The sequence below is a fragment of the Arachis ipaensis genome, chromosome B6 (genome assembly GCF_059453495.1).
Source record: "Arachis ipaensis isolate K30076 ecotype BB chromosome B6, ASM5945349v1, whole genome shotgun sequence".
NCBI classification, from domain to species: domain Eukaryota; kingdom Viridiplantae; phylum Streptophyta; class Magnoliopsida; order Fabales; family Fabaceae; genus Arachis; species Arachis ipaensis.
The window spans coordinates 13,397,726-13,419,465 of NC_142441.1; the positions used below are offsets into that span (position 1 = coordinate 13,397,726).

Consider the following 21,740-nt stretch of genomic DNA (forward strand, 5'->3'; position numbering starts at 1 on the left):
GACTATTTCAGTCGGTCTCGAGACACGGGCTCTTATATTTGGAAGAGTATATGTAAAACTTGGGATCTCTTGAAGGATGGCTTTGTTTGGTGCATTGGGGGATCTAAATAGGAACTTTTGGTTTCTAATTGGAGAAAAGAGGGGCAGCTTTGTCATGAGATAGATTATGTTCACATTTCTGATTCGAATCTCCGGATCTTGGATCTTTGGTCATCTTAACAGTGGCAACTTCAGAATATTTATTCTCCTCTACACTAGTTTTTGCAAGGCAACATTCTTTCTTATAATCCGGATGTGCAAGTAGGTTCAGTGGTAGGATAATTTTGGTCTGGTGCGAGGTCAAAGGTTTATGACTCTCGTAGTGGTTATTTGTGACTCAGTAAGAAGAAGTTTAGTTGAGAGGACCAGGGGAATTGACATTGGCTTTGGCATCAGCTTGTTTCGAAAAAACATAAATTCTTGGTTTGGTTTTGTCTTAGGGAGGCTCTGCCCACTGTTGCTTTTCGTTTCAGGAGGGACATCTCACCGATGGACAACTGTCCACGATATTTTTCTGGTTAGGAATCGTTTGTTCATTGTATTCAGGATTGTTCAAAAGTTCAGCTAGTTTGGTAGATTTTGGAGATTTTTTATCAACTTTTGGATTTGATGAACTGGTTCTTACTTTATAGCAAAGAGCGCTCTTTTAGATTCTTTTCTGATGGTGGATTTGGCGTTCTATGAATAATGAGATCTTTCATCCACAAAGTCTTGGCCTCTAAATAAGATGACTAGTATGGCTTTGTCCTTGGAAAAGGAGTTTCTGAATGTTTTTGAGTTATAACGAGTTTCTATCCCCTCTACCATTAATGGCTCATGGGTTTCTTTTTTGGTGGATACTTTTAAGATTAATTGTGATGCAAGTTATCTTGATACTGATGATTATGTTGGTTTTGCCTGTGTTAGCAGAAATTGGAATGGAGGTTGGCAACGAGGCTGTTTGGGAACGATTGAGAGTCGTAATATTCTACAAGGAGAGTTGTTTACTATTTGGAGAGGATATCTTTTAATTTGAGACTTGGACAAAGAGATGTTATTTGTGAAACAGATTGTGTGAATGCCTTTACTCTTGTCAATAATTTCCAGGATAACTCTAGTTTTGTTGATCTTTTAGTGCTGAAAATTCGGGACATCATATCTTGAAAATAGCATGTTGACCTCCGATAATCTTGAGAAATACAAACAAAGTGATAGATATCATGACAAAGACGATGAAGACTCATACTCACCAAGTGGATCTCCCATTACCTTAAAAGAAATTTGAGAATAGTATTCATCGAAACTACATTACTTTTTAAGTAGTTCCTTATTCTTTGGTTTTTCTTTTTTGTTTGTTCTATTATTACTTTCCAATCACCATAAAAAAAAAAACCATCACTTCATTTTCATTTTACTTCAAAATTTGTTCACACAAACTAGCTCTCATAATTTTATTAATAGAATTTACGCAATTATTTTTTTAATTTCAGCAATGAAAAAAATTATTTCTAAGATGTATGTTTAAGTGTATTATTTAAATAAATTATGATACCAATTTTATTAGCATTATAAAACTATAAACTAGTAGAAAATAAAAAGTTAAATGGCCAATTAAATTGTGTATCACAGAATATTTAATTTATAACATGAATATTTACTTAACCGACTTCATACCATACATGTCATACATTTCACCCAGGATTAACTCAAAAGCAACATTTTATTAGATTAAAAACCCCAAAAATTCATATTCATTTAAATTTATTTTATTTTTTAACATTATACTTATGTAAAAAATTGTGTACACTAAACTTTATTTTAAATATTCTCTCTATTTTAAAATTTAAATTTTAGTTAATTAATTACGTGTATCTAGTTTCTTAAATCTATATTAACAATTTAACAGAACTTTTTCAGATTGTTGATAAGGCTCAAGTTAAATTAATATTTAACTCATTTTCTTAATAAAGTCATTGAATAATAAAAAAACTACTTAGTTTTTTTATCTTCTTTTGAGCAGGGAGTAAATTTAGACATTGGCAATTAATTACTCGAATACGGTGAAGCCCTCCAATTTGTTTTTTTTATAATAATGAACAAGATCATTCTTATGCCACTACTAAAATGTAGCCTAGAATTATAGGTAACTTTCATTCTTTACGTGACTAAATTGTAGGAATCATTTAGATTTTAAGTCTTGTCCTTATAGATTGTAGCATTTTGCAAGGTTTTATAATGCAGCTTTTTATTCTCATAAATAATGATATTTCACTGTGAATTAGATTAGTTTTTTTTGAAACTAATAAAACTAAAAAAAAATTTCAACGATTTATGCATATTTTTGGGTTCGTAAGTTTTGTTTGTTTTATGATGGAACGTAAAAGTTATATTATTACTATGATTTACATAAAAAAATAAGAGACAAAATTAAAAAATTTTACTTTAAAGATAATTTAATAGTTTTAGAGTTCAAATGGTTTAAATAAGTAAATTACTTTATATTTTCTCCAAAGTCCAAACAATGATTCTCCGTCCCCGCTTGGATAGACCACAATGGCAATTAATTTATTATTATGTGCATATAAATATGCCGTTTCCAACATAAATAATTCTTGGTCCACTTGTTAAACATATCCACCTAGAAATAACATCATGATAATATCATATTTCATATAAATGATTTCGCGCTTATAACTTCACTCTTATTTGAAAAACAAACAAAAAAATTAATAATGGCAAAATATTGACAAAGTTAAGACATAAAGAAATCATATATATTTTTTTTAAACAAAAACTCAACACAACAAGGTGGAGTATCAACAAAAAAGTATTAAACAGATAAAATAAATTAATTTTTAATCATCTTTGACAAAAGTCATCAACAACCCAAAAGATCAAATATCACTCCACTCTTTGTAATTCTGATCCTAATCGACCTGTTGACTACTCTTGATCCTGCAACACCCATTTATTGATTCATGAAGATTTTGTCATTCTTTTTCACCCAAGTGCTCCAAATGATAACAATAAAACTAAACTCACCAAAATTCTATCAATTCGACTGCACGATTGACTCCTAAATCACGTAAATTTACAGTCATTCTACTCTATATCCACCAGTTCCATATTGCTCTTAACACACTAGCGCCTTTCCTTTCTTCCAACTACACAACCTCGTTGAAGACACCCATGTAGTAAAGAGGAACTTGACACGTTCTCGATAAAAAAAAACTCAACTCTTTCCACACAGCAAGCTTCTCTTCCCTTGTATACGCACTATACACCAAGCAAACCGTACAAATAAAAATTATTGTTTGTCAATTCCCCTTCTATACACAACCATCTCTCTTCTTTGTAACAATTACTCAACCTAAATATCATATCATCCCACATTATTAATAAACCTCTAGAAGCACCTTCCGATCCCACAAATTCCAAACCCACCGCATCATTACCCCAAAATTGCACCACATCAAACTTAGTAATCACCTCCTTCTTTATCTCTATCAATTCCAACATATTCACATTATTTTTACGCTTAAATTTTTTACCATTTTTCACTTTTCAACACCCTTAAATCCCTCATATTCCACGAACTAAAATCATTTAAAAACCTTATTACACTCCTTATTCCGATTTTTGGGGCGGCTCCTTCTTGCTTTCTCTTTCTGTTTTGCTTGCCTTCTTTTTTGTGCTAATAATTCATTCTAAACTTGAAGAATAGCCATAACATCCTCATCATCATCATATAAAACAGCTCCTGATTCGACCACCAGATCCCAAGCAGCCCTATTTTTAGCCATATCCCTATGACAACTTTCTATGTGCTCATCTTGATTAGTTTCACCGTCTACATCCTGCTCTGAGTCCCCCGAATCTTCTAAGTTTTTTATAGCCCCTTCATCCTCCAACCCACTTTTCTCCACCACTATATTCTCATCCTCTAAATCTAAATCATGCACTGCATCACTCCTCATCAGACGTATGCCAACATGCTGCTTACCACTCCCGTCCAAACTAGCGTGGATCTCATTAACTACACTTGGTGAAATGTTTTCTTCCGTTGTGCTGTTCGAACAATTCTCCGCACCTCCGCCAATCTCCTTTCCAGCTTGATTTTTCTCGTCAGGTGCATCAGGGGCTTCACGCTCCTCCCTGCTCTCCACGCCATCAAACTCAGCGCGGACATTATCACCTCCGCCATCAGCAGCTGACTTCCGCGCTGCTCCCAGATTTGCCTCGTTAGCGATGTTCACCGTGGCATCAACCCCTTCACGAACTCCATGACCAGCCACGCCGCCCCTCTCTTCACCGTCGCCCGTAGCAGCCAGCAAGGAGGCTCTTTTAAAACGCACAATGACGTACTCTCCGTCGCACCACACAGCCACTTCGTCGCCACATCCCACTAACATATTGGGCCTTATATGCTTCAACCCGGCCCCAACTGAACTTTTGTTCAATGCCAAATCAACCCCTTCTTTCCGTTTATCCCCATATTTCCAAGTCTCTATTCTTTCAGAGATTGCTTCGTTGCTGATTCTTTGAAATCCCATAGATTTCGCACTCACCATAACTGACGGATACACCCAAGGATTATCCATTCGCGTTTTCAAAAAACCCTAATGCCACTCATCCAAATCCTCAACGGCAATTACTTTTCTATCCTTGTCATGTTGTGCCTCTCGTAGTCCCTGTGGCATCATTATCACCGCATCCCATCCCAACTCCAACGGTTCTCTCTGAACTTCTAGTTCTCACTTCTATGGTATTTCAAGACAACTCTCCCTTTCTTGTTCACCTCAATATCCTTTTCTTTAATTTTTTTTCTGTTTTTTATCAGGAGATTCCTTGGAATCTTCATCGTGCGTGCATAGTAATTTTTTTCTGGACATCAATCCTCCTCCTATACTTAGTCTCACCCATAAAGATTTCTTTACTCCTTAATCACATTTTATTCATCTTTTTTATGGCCTTTAATGCCCTTTTTTTGTAGTATACCTAATGAAAGCAAACAGATGAATCCGATCATACTTCTCTTTACATGCTAAATAAATGTCATTTATCTTTTCTATCCACTTAAATATATGAAACAATTTATTCTTTAAAACATTGTCTGATAAATTATCTACAACAATTATAAATGATTCATTCTCTAATCGAAGATATATTTCTCAGTTCCAAACCCATAAATCTTTTTCAATATAAGACTAACTAGCTTTATCCCGCTTCATTATTATGGTAAATGCTGCGCGTTTCTTCTTCGGTGTAATAGGTACGTGACTCACAACCTCCCTCACTCGATCTTCTTTTCTTCAATTTGTGAGCATGTTTGAAATTAGCCAATGAGTGTTTTCGGTGCGACATAAAGAAATCATAAAAATATTAATTAAAGAAACTCAATTATATTATGAATATAAAAATTAAATATAACCATTATTAATAAATAATTTATATATTTATCTTTATACATGTTTGATAAGCTTGAAAGAATCCTTAACTATACTGCTAAAATGAGACAAATATTTCTCTCACCCCATAATTTTGTTCACAGGCACATATGAGAGAGAGAGAGAGAGAGAGATTCAGCATGTCTTATCCAATTGTTTCTGACAAATTAAAGTGGTTGGATGAAATAATGTTTATCTAGAATCATTCTAATAATAACTAAATTGTAATACTCGTAATTAAAAAATATTAAGACTAAACTATTACAAGATTTCCCAAAAAATTTAAATATTGATAAAAATATCTCTAAAATATTAAATAAAAAATACGTTTTAAAAATATTTAAAAACGTAAAAAGTTCAAATATCATATATTAAAAAAAATTTAGAGATTAAATTTTAATATATTTTTTATGAATTGCTGAAAATATCTACAAAAATAAATTGAAAAATAATAGAAATCAAATATTATAATGATTTTAATTTTTGCCTACATATTCTAAATAGTTATCTAACACCTTTTACAAAAAAATATTTGTATCAAATTTTACAAGTTATTTGCCACTTATAAAACAAAAAATAGTGTTTGTTGATTATTTTAATTGTCATATTTTTAAAATTTTTAGTAGTATTTATATCATTTTAAAATTTTAAAAGTATTTTTTCCAACACTTAAATTATTTAATAATATTTCTTTTAAGTTTACTCACATATTAATTTAGACATGTTTTGTTGATTTTTTGCTTTCCAGTTCTTTTAGACTTTGTTTGTTTAGTAGGAAGAAAATAAAAATGAAGGGGAAAATTTTTTAAATTTATAAAAGTTTTTTTTTTCTTTTAATTTGTTTTTAGTTTGTTCCAAACAAACGGTCTTCATCATTAGGGCTGCACATGGATCGGATAATATCCGCATATTCGCGGTAATTATCCGCATCCAATCCGAATTTTGCAGATATTATCCGATCCGCAGAGTTATCGGATCGGATCAGATTCGATCTGCACTATGGTAGGATCGGATTGCGGATTTGACAGTGATATCTGCGGATCCGATCCGCAAATCCGCATATCCGCACATCTCATACAAGTAGCATAATTTAAGAAAATAAACCCTACTGTGATATAAATTTTAGTATGTTATTTTATGAATTTTATGATATCTTGTTTTTAATTTTTTATGTTGTACTTCAACTTAGAATAATTAAACTTAAATCTTGTGTTATTATTTTGTTTTTGTTATTCAAGAGAACTTTTATTGATAATATTTTAGAAATAAATAGGCTTAAACACGTGAAAAATAAATTTTCTGGATTTTTTTTTGTAAAAATAGCCAAACAAAATCTTAAAATAGTTTTTTTGAATTATGCGGATATACCCGATATCCGATCCGATCCGATCCGCAAGTATGTAGATCGGATCGGATCGGATCCAGCCTAAAAAAATGCGGATATCGTATTCGATCCGATCCGATCAGTACAGTGCGGATTGGATAGAATTTTAGGCTATATCTGATCCGATCTGATCCGTGTGCAGCCCTATTAATCATGAACGGTGTGTATAAAATAATAAGCAGGGTAATTAGGGGGTAGAAGTGGGTTAGGTATTTGACAAGGATCTGTGGCTCGACTCATTTTAAATTTGATTTGACTCGATTCGTTTTATTAAATAGGATAGGCTAGACCGCCAAAAAATAGAATAAGCTTTAGTTTTTTATAGAACCTATTAGTTAAAAAAAGTCAAGACATAAGCTTAAAAAATAAAATTTACAAATTTGTTGGCCAATTAATCATAATATTTTTTTTGTAAAAACAAATTATTCTATTAAACACAAAACAAAATTAAAAAGAATTAATAATCAATACTAATTAAGATCATTTTTCTTTGTTTAAAGAAAAAATTTATGAATTGTCAATATGATTACAATATGTAATTAAGAATTGTATATAAATAATTTTTTTTATAAAATATGAATAAATTTTAAAATTCATTTAATGTTAATTTATATTTTTTAAGTTTATTATTTTTTTGAGTTCTAATTCACGAAACATACTTTTCAAATAGGTTTGTGGATTTATTGGGTTTTAGGGTTAAGCCTGAAAAAACCTATAAAAAATAATAAACCTATATTTGAGTTATGAACCAAACTCGTCAAAACTAATGTTCAACTTAACTCGACCCATCTCCAAGTGCAATACCATAATTATATTCAATCCTCCATTTTTATTTTTTATTTTTTTTGCCTAACCAATACTAGTTCCTTAAAACCAAGATGCCAAAGGCTTGACCAATACTAGTTCCTTAAAAACAAGATGCCGATTGCCGATTACCCAAAAGAGACAAAAGTTTATTATGATGTGTACAAAACCTTATCAGGGAATTTTAGAAAAAAAAAAAAAAAAAAGACGAAAAGTTAAATTGATGTTATGAATTATTAAAAGAGATAAAAGCGAAGGAAGCGGATGGTTCGTTGAAGGCTCCTTATAAATACCCCCCTTAAACGACTTGGCACTGCACTTATTACCTTGCAACTTGTATAAAAGTAGCTATAAATTGAATCCAGCGCCGTATCATTTTCAAACCTTGGATAAAAAGAGCCCATAGCAACTAAAATATCTCTTCCATGGCAACTTATTGCTCAAACATTGAACTCTTGCCGGAAGATTGTGTTTGTTCCATTTTATCGTACTTGTCCCCTGCCGAGGCATGCACATTCTCACTTGTCTCCCCAACCCTTCACTCCGCCGCCGACTCCGACACCGTTTGGAAGTCCTTCTTACCATCCAACTATGAAGACATTGTCTCAAGGGCTGTCAATCCCCTTCCCCTCCTCCAATTCTCTCATCATCACAAGCAACTCTTTCAAGCACTCTCCCATCCCCTCCCCCTTGACTCTGGCAACAAGGTAATTCTATTGGATCCCACTCTCAAGAATCTTAGTTTAGTTTCTTACTATTGTGTCCCCTGTTACAAGCAGATCTTCAAATTGGACAAGTCTTCCGGTAAAATTTCGTATATCTTATCTGCAACGGAGTTGTCTATAGCATGGAGCCAAGACACAAATTACTGGACCTGGACACAAACCCCTGAATCAAGGTTCTCAATGGTGGCTGAGTTGAGAACAGTGAACTGGTTGCAAATTGAGGGGAAGATGAGAACAGGGGAGCTGACAGCGAGAACCACATACGGGGCTTATCTGATAATGAAAGTGTCGTCAAACAGAGCTTATGGGCTTGACTCTGCGCCGGCGGAGGTATCGGTTGCGATTGGGGACAAAGTGGTGCAGAGAGGAAAGGCTTACTTATGCCAGAAGGAGGAGAAGAAGCGCATGATGGAGAGGCTAATGTACGGGAACCGAAGCCACATGTTGGGAAACCAAGAACAAGAGAATATTTCAGTTCCATTGAAAAGACAGGATGATGATGGGTGGATGGAGATTCAGATAGGGGAGTTCTTCACCGGAGACACTGATCAAGAGATCAACATCACTCTTATGGAGGTTGGTTACCATTTCAAGGCCGGCCTTATCGTCCAAGGCATTCATGTTAGGCCTACACACTAGGTGGCGGTTTACTATCTCATTGTGTACATAGTCTGTTGACTGTTCCATTCGTTGAGAGATATTTTGTCGTCATGATGTGATGCCAAAGATACATGGATTCATGTGGTTGTTTTCCCAACTTTTTGGATGGTTGGACTAAGCTACATACCATTTTTTTTTATAAAATGATAAATGAAAATTCAAAATTCATATAGTATAAAAGATAGTAGTACTAACCATGGAGCTATATCTCAATTCTCAAATGACATAGTCTTCTCATACTCACCTAAAGGTTGCGAGTTCGAGTCTCGTTACTAACTTTGATATATAAAAAAAAAAAAAAGGATAGTAGTACTATTCCCTGTATAAGATGTGCTCATATTACGGCTACATGTTAACACAGACCCAAAAAGAATGTCGACATAGTAGCGTTATATATGATATAGTTGGACCATATCCCAAGTTAAGTACTATATATATAGTAGAACTTGCCCTTTAATTTGTGGAAGAATGGAAGCAGCGAACACTGCCTCTTGAAAATCTTGATCTGTCTCTCCGGTTTGGTAAGGGTTAACAAAAATTAAGGGGTGTTGATCTGAATAATGGAACGTGTGCCAGAGGATTGTTTTGCACACATTTTATCGTTTGCATCCCCACAAGATGCGTGTAGTTTGTGCCTGGTTTCAACGACGTTGCAGTCAATGGCTGATTCAGACAGCGTGTGGGAAAAGTTTTTGCCACTTGATTGTGAACAAATTGTTTCAAGGATCGTGAATCCTTCATTTTCGTGCTCCTCTAATAAGAAATACATGTTTGTCACGTTATGTACACCACAACTAATTGACGGCGGTAACAAGGTAATTTTTCGTCAAATCTACTCTTTCATTAGTATTTTTCATAGTATAGCACGATTATTCACTATTGAAAAGAGTAATCCTAAACAATTGTACAAACTATAACACATAATTAAGTATGTGTTGCATACACAAAATTGATGAGATCTATTTTTATCTGTATATACGAATAGAGAATGAATATTGCGCTTTTATTTTGATAATATGATTTTTTTTTTTGTTATAAATTCATACAAACACATAACATAAAAAAAGTTTATGTGATCATATGTAAAATAAATATCACGTTCCTATAAATACAACTTGTTAGATTTATGAATAACTCTACCGATAGAGAATTTTGGGGATAACCTGCGAACTTGCTATGTGTCTCCAAATGTCTCAATCATGTTCTCGCAATGTCAAAGTCATTGATATTCAACGAGTAGTAGACAAAATTCATAAAAGTTTATAAGATTTAACAACTATAAATATATAAAAATATTATTTTTATATTAAAATAAATTATTAAAATTAGTTATTATATATTTATCTATAAATAAATATGTTGTTTAATTTATTTTAATATATAATTTATATTCTAATATATATTTTATAAAATAAATGATTTTGATCATTCTAATAACATAGTTAAAATTTATATTATTAAGGGCAGTGTCACGCACACTGCTTTCACATTCAATCACTAATAACGGAAAAAAGCATGCAGGTGATTAATTAAACGCGATGAAACCTTTCAAAACATGACTAAATTGGGAAAATGAAGTTTGATTAATGCTTTAACTTTGTCCAATTTAATTGTGTCTTGTAGGCACATTGCTGATCATTGTGAAAATAAATAAATATCAAGGAAAGCATGTAACAACCCAAATGGGGCCCTTACTGCATTCACCTTTTATTTTAATTTTGAGTAAAGTATGTTTTTTAGTCTTTAATGTTTATGATTTTTTTTTTAAATACTCCTAATATTAATTGTATTTAATGTTATTTTTAATATTTTTTATTTGTATCAAAATTATTTTTGAATATTAACTCTATCTAAAATATTAGGAACAAAATTAAAAATATCTAAAGATAATTTTAAAATAAATCTAAAATATTAAGAATAAACTAAAAAATATAAAGACAAAATTAAATAAAATTAAATGTTATAGATATTTAAAAAAATTAAATTTTAAGAAAAAAAATATATTTTATCCTTTAATTTTTATTTTTCACATGGATCGCATGTATGATCTCTACCCTTGGGATAATTATTTTAATTTTAACTTGGACTATACGGGAAAGACCAATGATGAATGATAGTCTTTGTGTTTTTAATCATTCAATTATTACAATCCAAAACTCAAAGTCATTGATTTGAACACTTACATGACAAGTACCAATGACGGAATCCCCTGTGAAAAATTTGTTGGAGTGCCTGTGTTTTTTAAATTTTATGATATACAGTCTACGTTAAAAATTTGTAAAATAATTGTTCTTATTGCAAAAAATGCAATTTATTATTTTTTCGGGGCACAATTTGCTAACTAATGTAACTTTATAATACATTTGAAGATTGTTTACAACAATGCAAAATGTTACACTACTACACTACTTACAGTTTCATAAAAGATATATTACATCAAAGTTTTTTTTTTATTAACCTAATTCTTAATGATTTGCTAATATAGAGTACACAAATATATTGTTGAAGCTACAAGAGGCTATGCTTTAATGGTTTATTATTATATGAATGAGATAGAACCAGGCATCTTCCTCACACCCACCTTTTTCTTTTGTTGATTGGGTTGTTGTTGTTGGTAACTCAAGCATTATGCTTATCTAGCAGCAGTGTCTACATGGGTCGTTGACCCCTGAAAAAGATGGCATTTCCAACCAATATTTTGTTATCAATGCTGACTAAAAAGTTGTTGCTTAATAATAATCTCTACACACATTAATAAATGAGATTTTCATGTAATATTCTATGAGCAATATGTCACCCAACACTTGTAGTTTATATTTGTAATTCTGGTAAGTAGGACACATAATGCAAAGCGACGCAATTATTGTTAATTACCTCAAGGTTGCTTTAGGATCTTCAGGCGGTGGAGCAAATATGAATTTCTTAAAGAGTAAATTCATATTTGCTCTATCACCTGTGGTTGCTCAAGTGAATCTTCGAAGTAAATTTTAATTTATTCTTGTAAAGAAATAAATTACTAATATAAAAAATTAATTCGCGACATAAATGAAAAGAGACTAGACCAAATTCTGATTTACATGAAAACTATTTTTATTTTTATTATTTTTTTTATAAAATTTAACTAACATGTGTCTTTGTCACATGATAAAATTATCAATTAATTTTTTTTTAAAATATACTAAGTTTAAATTTTGTATTTATTAAAGTAAATTATTTAAAATTTTCTATTGTTAGCAATTTTAACTTGTATTTTCAGGACACGTGTTAGCTAATAATTTTTTTAAAACAGATATTCTGGATTGAGAAAAATTCAGGAAAAATATGCTACCAGTTGAGTGCAAGGGAGCTTTCAATTGCATGGGGGAACTGCCCTCTATATTGGTCCTGGAAACCAGTTGAAGGCTCAAGGTTTGAGCACATATGATTTATTTATAATCCTAATTATCATATTTATAATGCTAATTAGCAATTAAGCATATTAATTAATAGGTTTGAAGAAGCTGCTGAACTAAGAACAATTTGCTGGCTAGAAATGAATGGCAGCATAAGCACTGGAATGTTATCTCCCAAAACATTATACGGTGCGTATCTGAAAGTGAAAATAGCTGATCGTGCCTATGGCTTGGACTCTTTACCGTCACACGTGTCGGTTGAACTTCCCAATTACAAATCACATGGAACTGTTTATATACGACGCCCCTCACACACACATTCCCATGCTGAAAATGAAGAATGGTTGGAGATTGAGTTGGGGAGCTTCTATACTGGGCTGGATAAAGAGGTTGTAAGAATGGGCCTCAAGGAGGTCAAAGGCGTCCACTTGAAAGGTGGGCTTATTGTTGATGGAATTGAAATAAGGCCCAAAAATGTTCCAAACAAGGCCCAAAAGCGTTTTTCTCACACCGCCTTTCCCGTGTAACCCTAGCAGTGCTCGGTGTTTATAAATGCAGGGTGTCAATACTCAATGCCACCAAATGCAGCACTTTCATTACTTGGTTTGCTGGTTATATGATTGTTTCCTGTGATTTTGTGTTGAGGATTATGAGGTCAATTTTGTTCAGATTAAGCAATTTTAATTTTGTGTATGGCAATGATGATAAATGTGAATCCCAGCTCATTATGAGGCCTTTTCCAAGGTCCGGGAATGGAATTATCCACATCTGTCTGAGCTTCTATACCTACTCTCCAGTTAAGTGTTATCTTTTGTTCCTTCTTATTTAATCAGATTCCTACTGGCTCCAACTCTTTGTCAAGTTTTGCAAGAAATCCATGGTTTATCACATCATTTCATTTTTATTCTATTAGTCTAACTAAATTAATTGTTTGTGTAAATTACACATTAAAATAATATATATACAATCATAGGTGGATTTTATGGCGTCCCTCACAAATTGGTGGCACCATACAAAGGATAGTTAGATCCGTTTATTACTGGGTGTGTACGGTAAATGTGTGTATTGGAGGAGATAATTTGAATGACATGAAAATTTTGATTTAAAATTTAATATAAAATTTGTCACTTTAATACTTAATTTTATTTTAATTTATATTTAAATTATTTTTAATTATTTTAAATCATTTTAATTAAATAATAAAAATTTAAATAAAATAAAAATATAAAATTATAAAACTAATAATTTTAAAAATGTAAAGATTTAAAATTGTGTATTTAAATTTAAAAAATTAAAATATTTAATTTATTTGAGTACATCTTAATTAAATTTTATTACAATTTTTTAATAATATTATTATAATAATAATATTATAATATTTATTTAATGAGAGTTTAATAAATTATACAAGTAAAAGTATTATATTAATTTTTTTTAAAAATAATATGATATCACTTTATTAATATTAATATTATTTTAAAAATAATATCTAATATAAATTTTAAAATAAAAAAAAAATTTAAAATTAATTTCATTGGAATTGCTCTAATTATTGATTGGGATTATATGTTGGGCTATAGTCAAGATTTTTAGGCTGTTATTGTTTTCGAAATTTCTCCGTGCAAGTTTTTGAACAATATGGGAAATTATTGGAAGCCAGAAACAAAGAAAAATAAAATACTATCTTATTTGTGTTTAATAATTTTTTTAGGAATGTAAATATTATATGTTTTTAATATAGAGTCCACTAGAAAACTTCAAATTTTAGATGAAAATTATTTATTTTAATATTATGGAAAAAAATTTTGCTCATTTATATTGTTAATTTTTGAATAAAATATATGTCAACTATTGAAAACTTATTATGAAATAAAAATTTAATAATATTACATGGTATCTTATTAGTTATTATTAATTTTTTAGTATTATCCATTTAAAACAAAGAGTGTGTCATTAGTTAAATGGAATCTGAGCTTAGATTCACCCCAAAACTTATTACATAATGTTGATAGAAATTTTATAATTGAGTAAATAACTAAATATTAAGTTTTTATTAAATTAAAAAAATTATATAAAATAAAAGCGAGTTTAATGCAAGATATTTAAATTTTTAAATTATATTAAATATTTATATTTTTATAAACTAAAATATTTTATTGCAGATAGAGAGGAAGAGCATTCACTTGCAGTGACAATAAATTCCTTTTCTTATAGTATTACAAGAGTTTGTGATTGGTTTAATGTAACTAAATATTGATAAACAAATAACACATGAAATATTTGGCTCAATTTTATCGAAATGGAATCTATACGTGTGCTTTTCTTGGATATGGAAGCATGGGGGACTAGACGTATATGTGGGACAGCTTTTTGTTAGTGTCACAGAGAAGAACTCGGACCGTGCGTTTTCTTTGTTTATAAAGTTTGCCTATCGAATCGCACGGTCCGATTTGTATGCTAATGAGAAATAAAATTTGGGGTGCTCTAAATCGGACCCTCCGTGTTACCTTAACGTGATTTTTTAATATGCAATGTAGTACAAGTCGCATGGTCCGAGTTCCATGCTTTGATTTTGAAAAGAACTCGGACCCTCCGTTTTGAGTACAGATAGAAATTGTTTTGGTGAACTGAAAGCTGAAATCACATGGTGAATGAAATCGGACTGTCCGTGTGGGTGGTGTCAACTCGCAGGGTCCGAGTTGTTCCCTCCTAACACCACAAACATGTTAAGCACACCCCTTCCCCATAATGGAATCCAGGCACGTACTCTAGCGCCATATGTAAATTAAAAAGCCGAAATATTTTGGTAAAAATATATATTTTTTTAAGGATTAATGCTCAAATTCGTTCTTGAAAGATCACGCGATCTTCATTTTCGTCCCCGAATAATTTTTTTAATCAAATTTAGTCCCTAAAAGATAAACTATAAGTCAAATTAGTTCTTCCGTTAGTTGGATGATGACGTGTCACGTTAAGTACCACGTGGCACGCCACGCCACGTGGTAGGTCAGTGACACTTGACATGTAAAAAAGTTTTTTATTAGTTAAAATAGTCATTAAAAGTACAGACGTAAGTCATTTTCATCCCTCAAATTTTAAAAATTAGTCAAACTAGTCCTTATATAATTTTTTATAATATTAAATTTATAATATTTTTTATACTACTAATTTTAATTTTATTTTTTAAATCTTAATAAACAAAATTCTCTTTACATAAAATAATAAAAATAATTAAATTTTTATAAAATTATTTTGTTATTTGTATTTTAAAATTTTACATTTTCAAATTATAATTTTTTATGTGAATTTTTTTTATTTAAATGAGTTTATCAAATTATTGTTGATTATATATTTAAAAATTTAATATTTTAAATTTTAGTAAATAATATAATAATTATTTTAAATTTAAGTCTTTTAAATTTTTTAAAATTATAACTTTTATTATTATTTAATTTATATAGTAAAACTCAATAATTGAAAAACTGATTTATCACTATCAGTTTATATAGGAATTGAAGCAAAATTTGTGGATCTTTTTAAATTTTGACTCTAAGTATCACTACCACTACATCCTATATGTAAGTAATACCGTAATAGAAAAAAAAATGTAGTAGAAAAAAATAGTGGTATAACTTTGTTTAGGTTAACATACATAAATTTTGATTTTGAGCATATAACTTTGTTTAGGTTAATAAATACATATATTTCAATTTTGAGTATATATATGTATATATTCCAGTAAAATGCAATAATGTAATAAAAATGTTTTAGAATAGAAAAGAATAAGAGGCATCTTGAGAAGAATTAAAGGAGAGAAATAATTTTATTGAAAAAATTTTTAAGAAGAAAAGATACAATTACTAATATTTTGTTTGTCAATTACATTTCTATTAAAATTAGTAGTATCAAAAAATATTTCAAATTTAATATTATAAAGAAAAAATAAAAAAAATATATAAGGACTAGTTTGACTAATTTTTTTTAAATTTGAGGGATGAAAATGACTTACGTCTTGACTTTCAAGGACTATTTTAACTAATAAAAAACTTTTTTACATGTCAAGTGCCACATGGCATGCCACGTGTCACTGACCTGCTACGTGGCATGTCACGTCATCATCCAACTGACGGAAGGACTAATTTGACTTACAATTTATCTTTCAGGGACTAATTTGATTAAAAAAATCATTCGGGGACGAAAATGAAGATCGCGTGATCTTTCAGTGACGAATTTGAGCATTAACCCTTTTTTTTTAATAATTGCTAACATAATTAAAAGATAAAAAATCTATCCATACAAGAACGATATGTGATACATAATCTCAAGAGTATTTATTTATTTTAGTCTCTAAAAAATTTTAGATTAGACATTTTAGTCTCTAACTAAAATTAATTACTTGATTGGTTTCTAACAATTAACTATATTAGTCACTTAGGTCATTTGTTTCGTTAACTCTAACGGAGTACATAATGATCGCTGACAACTCTAACGGAAGACAAAATGGTCCCTGACAAGTCTAACATGAGACAAAATGATCCTTGATCCCCTCTGTTCGAAAATCGTAAAAACCGCAATTAATTAACCACTTAATTAATTAATTTAATTGTCCAAAATAGGTTTCAAAAATTTAGAATATTAATTAGAAAATTTAAATATGATATTTAGACTCAATAGATTTTTCTGAGTTGAAAATGTGATTTTCTGTAGAAAATTGCGTAAAAATGCATACCGGTAAATTAGTCGACAGTACTAGCTTAAAAATCTGTTTGGTACTGTGTGAGAGCGGTAAAAACCGTAGAAAAACTTATAAAAGCATTTAAAGTTAAAAATCGAACACTAATTTTAAAGGTTTGGCCCAACGGGCCAAAAATGCCAACAAGTTAGACCAAATCCAAGTTGGGTCTAAGCCCAACATATATAAACACACAAATAAAGGCCATTCAGCCCCATTCATCACTTAAACAACACAAACACAGCTGAAAGGAAAGAGGAGAGAGGTGAGAGCTTTTCCACCATTGTTACTATTCACTCCTCTCTTCCGGTGGTTATAACTTGAGCTACGGTGTTCCGATTTGCGTGCCGTTTGCCGCTACGCGAAACTCTCTTCGAGCCCGTTAATTCATCTAACCCTTGTTGGTAAGATCTCGAAATTTCTTCTCCATTATACAGCCTTAAGAAATTTGAAAATTAAGGTTTGAGTTTTGAGTAGATTTTGTGTTTTTGATTTATTAGATGGTATCTAAGGTTGGACTATTGGTAGTTTATGCCCCAAACACCATCGAAAAAGGTAAGGAAACTCTTTACCTTTGTGAATTTGTGAATTTGGTAATCTTAGGTATTGATTTGTGGTAAATTAATGTGTATAGCTTAAAAATTTTGATTGTTGATGCTTGTTGGAGTTGATTGGTGGATCGACTGCTGCTTGGAGGCTTGATTTGGATTTAAATTTAGTGTGTGGTGCATATTGGGAATCAGTCAATATATGGTTTCGCTTTTCTCTATATAATATGTAATATTTTTGGACACTTAGACTAGTGGATCATAGGATAGGTTTGAATTGTTGATAGTGGATTATGATTATTGATGTTTGTGATGATTTTTGATGAATTATGATGACAATTGTTGATGTTGGGGTGAATAATAATAACTATGTGAATTATGATCAAATATGATGAATTGTGTTAGTGAAGAGTCAAATTGTGTAAAATTGTGAAGGTTGGAATCTTGATTGAGAACTTGGGAAGTTTTGTTGAATTATGTTTGGAAAGTTGAATGAAATAGGTTAAAATAATGGAGAAAGCTAATTGGTAAATGGGGAAATATATGGTTGTGATGGTGGGCATTAATGGTGAGTTTTGGTGTGATTTTGAATGTTTATGAATTGGTTTTGGTTGTGAAGTTTTGAGATTTAGAGAACCTTGCTGATTTTGTAAAACTTGATTTTTGGCAAATTTTGCCGGATCATAACTTGAGCCTCAAATCTTTAAATTTGATGATTTTTGTTTTAAATTAAAGGTTGTTTTAAGAGCTTTAAAATGATGTAAAGTTTGAGGAAAATGGAGTTTCGCAGAGGAAGTTATGAATGTGTAAAGTTTGGTGTTTAAAACTGATTTATGCAACTTTACAAAATTTTACAAGTCTGTGGCTGAGTATCCCGCTCGTATCCTTTCGAAATCACAAGAGTGTGCACGGACATTATATCCCTGGACCCTGTGCCGGGTACGATATCCCTGGGGGTACCCATTTTATTCGTGATCGAAAGGCGACATTTCCATGGGAATGTCTCGGGTTTGCAATTGAACCAACAATGTGATATCACAACCAATAAGATAGGCATTCATCATGTGCATTTTCTATGTGGTTGCTTGCTTTATTTACTTGCATACTATGCCTAATTGTATAACATGCTTAATTGCTTCTTGATTTACTTGCTATACATGATAGTTACTTGTACTTTACTTGTATGAATTACTTGTGTTTTCTATTGGAATTGAGGAGGTTCGGTAGGTGGTGGCGATGTGATCGCATGGTGGTTAGGCTGGCGAAGGCTGTGGGATAGCGGTGTAAATGTTAGATTAGACATCCCTTAAGTTAGATGACCTGTTTAAGGATTTATTTACTTGTTTTATAAGCTTGAATATTATGAAGATGTAAAGTTCTAGAATTGCCTCTGTCGTCTTGGAATCTTATATCTTACATTACTGGGCACTATTACCATACTGAGAACCTCCAGTTCTCATACTATATTCTGTTGTTGTTTTTCAGATGCAGGTCGTAACCCACCTCGGTGAGTTGCGTGATGGTGACAGAGCGGATGATCCTTTATCAACTTTTGCATTTTGATTATTTTGTTTAGTACTCTCACTTTTGTATCTTTATTTGCCTTAGATGACTAACTCTAAGAGAGATATTGTAGATGATGTTTTAACTTTCAGAATTCTGTTATGTCTGTATATAACTAGCCGGCTTAAACTCCGCGGGTTGAGACTAGTACTTTATAACTATTATACTCATATATCTACATATGCCTTATTATCTTGTATCTATACCTTGTACCTTTATGCTTTTAGCTTTGTGTGAACATTTTGTGCTTTTAAAACTCTGTTTTTGAGCTTATTTCTTCATCGAACTTCTAGAATTACTATCTCTTTCTATATATATATTGTATAAGCCTTAGAATTGTCGTGACCTTTAATTATCATTTTCTTTACGACATGAAGTAAGGTTTAGGGTAATTAGGGTGTTAGAGAAATGACACAATTCTCCCCCAATTTCCATCATATCTCGTATAACCCTAACATTCATACTCTCCTTCTTTACCTTCACAGTCTTCTTCTCTATCTTTTCCTTCCTCCTCTTCAACTCCAAGATCAAGCCATGGTATAACTACCACGCGTATCGCACCTATCTCAACATGTCATGGACCACACACTTCCTAAATCTCTGTGACTGTTACATCCACCTCTTCCGTACTTCATCCACCAGAAGCATCCACCTCCACGTCCTCGATAACAGCATCACCTCCAATCCCGACAACGTCCACCACATCCTCAAGACCAAGTTTCACAACTACCTCAAGGGCACGTCTTTCTCCACTCACTGGCAAGCAATATAGATTGTTGGACATTAGGACATCATGAGAAGATTCTCCTTCGACATCATATGCAAATTCTCATTTGAAATGGACCCCGAGTGTTTCATTCCTTCTTTTCTGGAGTCCAAACTGACAAACATCTTCGACCTCACATCCAAGCTATCAGTATAGCAAGCAATGTCGCTGTTACCGCTCATATAGAAACTGGAGCGATTATTGAACATTGGTTCAATAATCGACCTCACATCCAAGCTATCAGTATAGCAAGCAATGTCGCTGTCACCGCTCATATAGAAACTGGAGTAATTATTGAACATTGGTTCGGAGAAGAAGCTGAAAGAAGCGATCAGAGTGGTGGACAATGTAGCCATGGAGATGATAGGAAAGACGGGGAGGGAGATGGCGACGACAACGACGGATTTTAATAAATTGGACTTGTTGTCTAGATTCATGAGATCCATCTAAGATGACAAATACTTGATAGACATAGTTATTAGTTTCCTGAGTATGAATTGGTTGAGAACAAATTGAGGATTTTTCTTCTTATAAACATTGAAGTTGCAGAGTGTGCATTGTGTAACTTGAAGTCGCAGTGTTAAACTTTTAGGGTTATGCGAGATATGATAGAAATTTGGGGAGGACAATATCGTTTTCGAACAGAGAGGTCATGGATCATTTGTCCCCTGTTAGAGTTATCAGGGACTGTTTTGTCCTCCGTTAGAGTTGACAGAGCAAATGACCTAAGTGACTGACAGAATTAATTGTTAGAAATCGAATAATTAATCTTAATTGGGAACTAAAGTGTCTGGTCTAAAATTTTTTAAAGACCAAAATGGATAAATACTCTAATCTCAAATTATATCGGTGCAGGAGATTTACTCAATTACACAGCCTTCTCTAAGGGACAGAGAATTTATTCGATTATATGGCTTTCTCCAAGAGACTAACGAGAATGTACATTTTTTAGTTTAGAAGATTTAATTGATCATTTATTAAAATAAAAGACTAAATTAGATAACAATTTGAATTTCAAGAATTATTATGAATATTTATTTAATTACAATATCATACCAATTATTATTTATTAGATTAAATTTACAAGTATTATATCAATTTTTGAACGTCCATTATTTAAAAAAATTAATCACCAAATTAATTAAATATATATTAATATATAAAATATAAATTAAAAATATTTAAAATAATATAAATATATAATAATTAATTTTTAATGTATACTTTTATGTTATCTTTAATCTTTCAAAGCTTGTGTTTAAACTTTAAATATTATAATATATTTTTATCTTCTCTATCCATATTTTTTTAAAATAAAAATTTACACAATTATTGTAAAATACATAAAAGGAGGAAAACTAAATTATTGTAAAAATAGTAAAATACATAAAAAGAGGGAAATTAAGTTTTGTAAAACTAAAAAGCAACTAATTGTTGTAATGCGCTCAATTGAGGAGTTGACACTTGAAATTGTTAAGATTGACATATTTTTTATTAGATTTTTTAAATTTTTTAATAATATTTTATCTCATTAATGAAATTTTAAAATTTAAAGTTAGGAAAGTATGAGGAGCCAATGAAATTTTTGTACAATGTATACAATAGAGGTTTAGGGAGTATTAGAGATATAACCATTAGTATTACTTTTTTTCATTAGTTGAAATTTTTGGGATGAATGGTATCATGATATGGTACAAATAA

The 21,740-nt window shown here is 31.2% G+C and overlaps 2 protein-coding genes and 1 non-coding gene across 3 annotated transcripts; all 3 read left to right on the plus strand.

Annotated features, from left to right (window-relative positions):
- Positions 1–7,980: 7,980 nt before the first annotated feature.
- On the plus strand, positions 7,981–9,218 carry LOC148554654 (F-box protein PP2-B15-like). Its single transcript, XM_088489384.1, has 2 exons — positions 7,981–8,360; positions 8,433–9,218. The coding sequence occupies exons 1-2, from the start codon at positions 8,079–8,081 to the stop codon at positions 9,015–9,017; spliced, it is 867 nt and encodes a 288-aa protein (XP_088345510.1). The 5' UTR covers positions 7,981–8,078; the 3' UTR covers positions 9,018–9,218.
- Positions 9,219–9,500: 282 nt separating this feature from the next.
- Positions 9,501–13,337, plus strand: LOC107646512 (putative F-box protein PP2-B12). The gene is made up of 3 exons (XM_016350695.3): positions 9,501–9,853; positions 12,328–12,446; positions 12,528–13,337. Exons 1-3 carry the CDS (start codon positions 9,599–9,601, stop codon positions 12,955–12,957), a joined length of 804 nt encoding a protein of 267 aa, XP_016206181.2. The 5' UTR covers positions 9,501–9,598; the 3' UTR covers positions 12,958–13,337.
- Positions 13,119–13,216, plus strand: LOC148554655 (small nucleolar RNA snoR69Y). The gene has a single exon (XR_015889279.1). It is a non-coding gene; the product is annotated as a small nucleolar RNA snoR69Y (small nucleolar RNA).
- Positions 13,338–21,740: the final 8,403 nt, after the last annotated feature.

What these genes read in the sequence shown, in the direction of transcription:
- LOC148554654 (XM_088489384.1), top strand. Translation starts at nt 8,079, where the DNA reads ATGGCAACTTATTGCTCAAACATTGAACTCTTGCCGGAAGATTGTGTT. An exon ending in CCCTTGACTCTGGCAACAAG is followed by an intron (nt 8,361 to 8,432) that starts GTAATTCTATTG and finishes TGTTACAAGCAG; the next exon opens with ATCTTCAAATTGGACAAGTC.
- LOC107646512 (XM_016350695.3), top strand. Translation starts at nt 9,599, where the DNA reads ATGGAACGTGTGCCAGAGGATTGTTTTGCACACATTTTATCGTTTGCA. An exon ending in TAATTGACGGCGGTAACAAG is followed by an intron (nt 9,854 to 12,327) that starts GTAATTTTTCGT and finishes TTTTTAAAACAG; the next exon opens with ATATTCTGGATTGAGAAAAA. An exon ending in AAACCAGTTGAAGGCTCAAG is followed by an intron (nt 12,447 to 12,527) that starts GTTTGAGCACAT and finishes ATTAATTAATAG; the next exon opens with GTTTGAAGAAGCTGCTGAAC.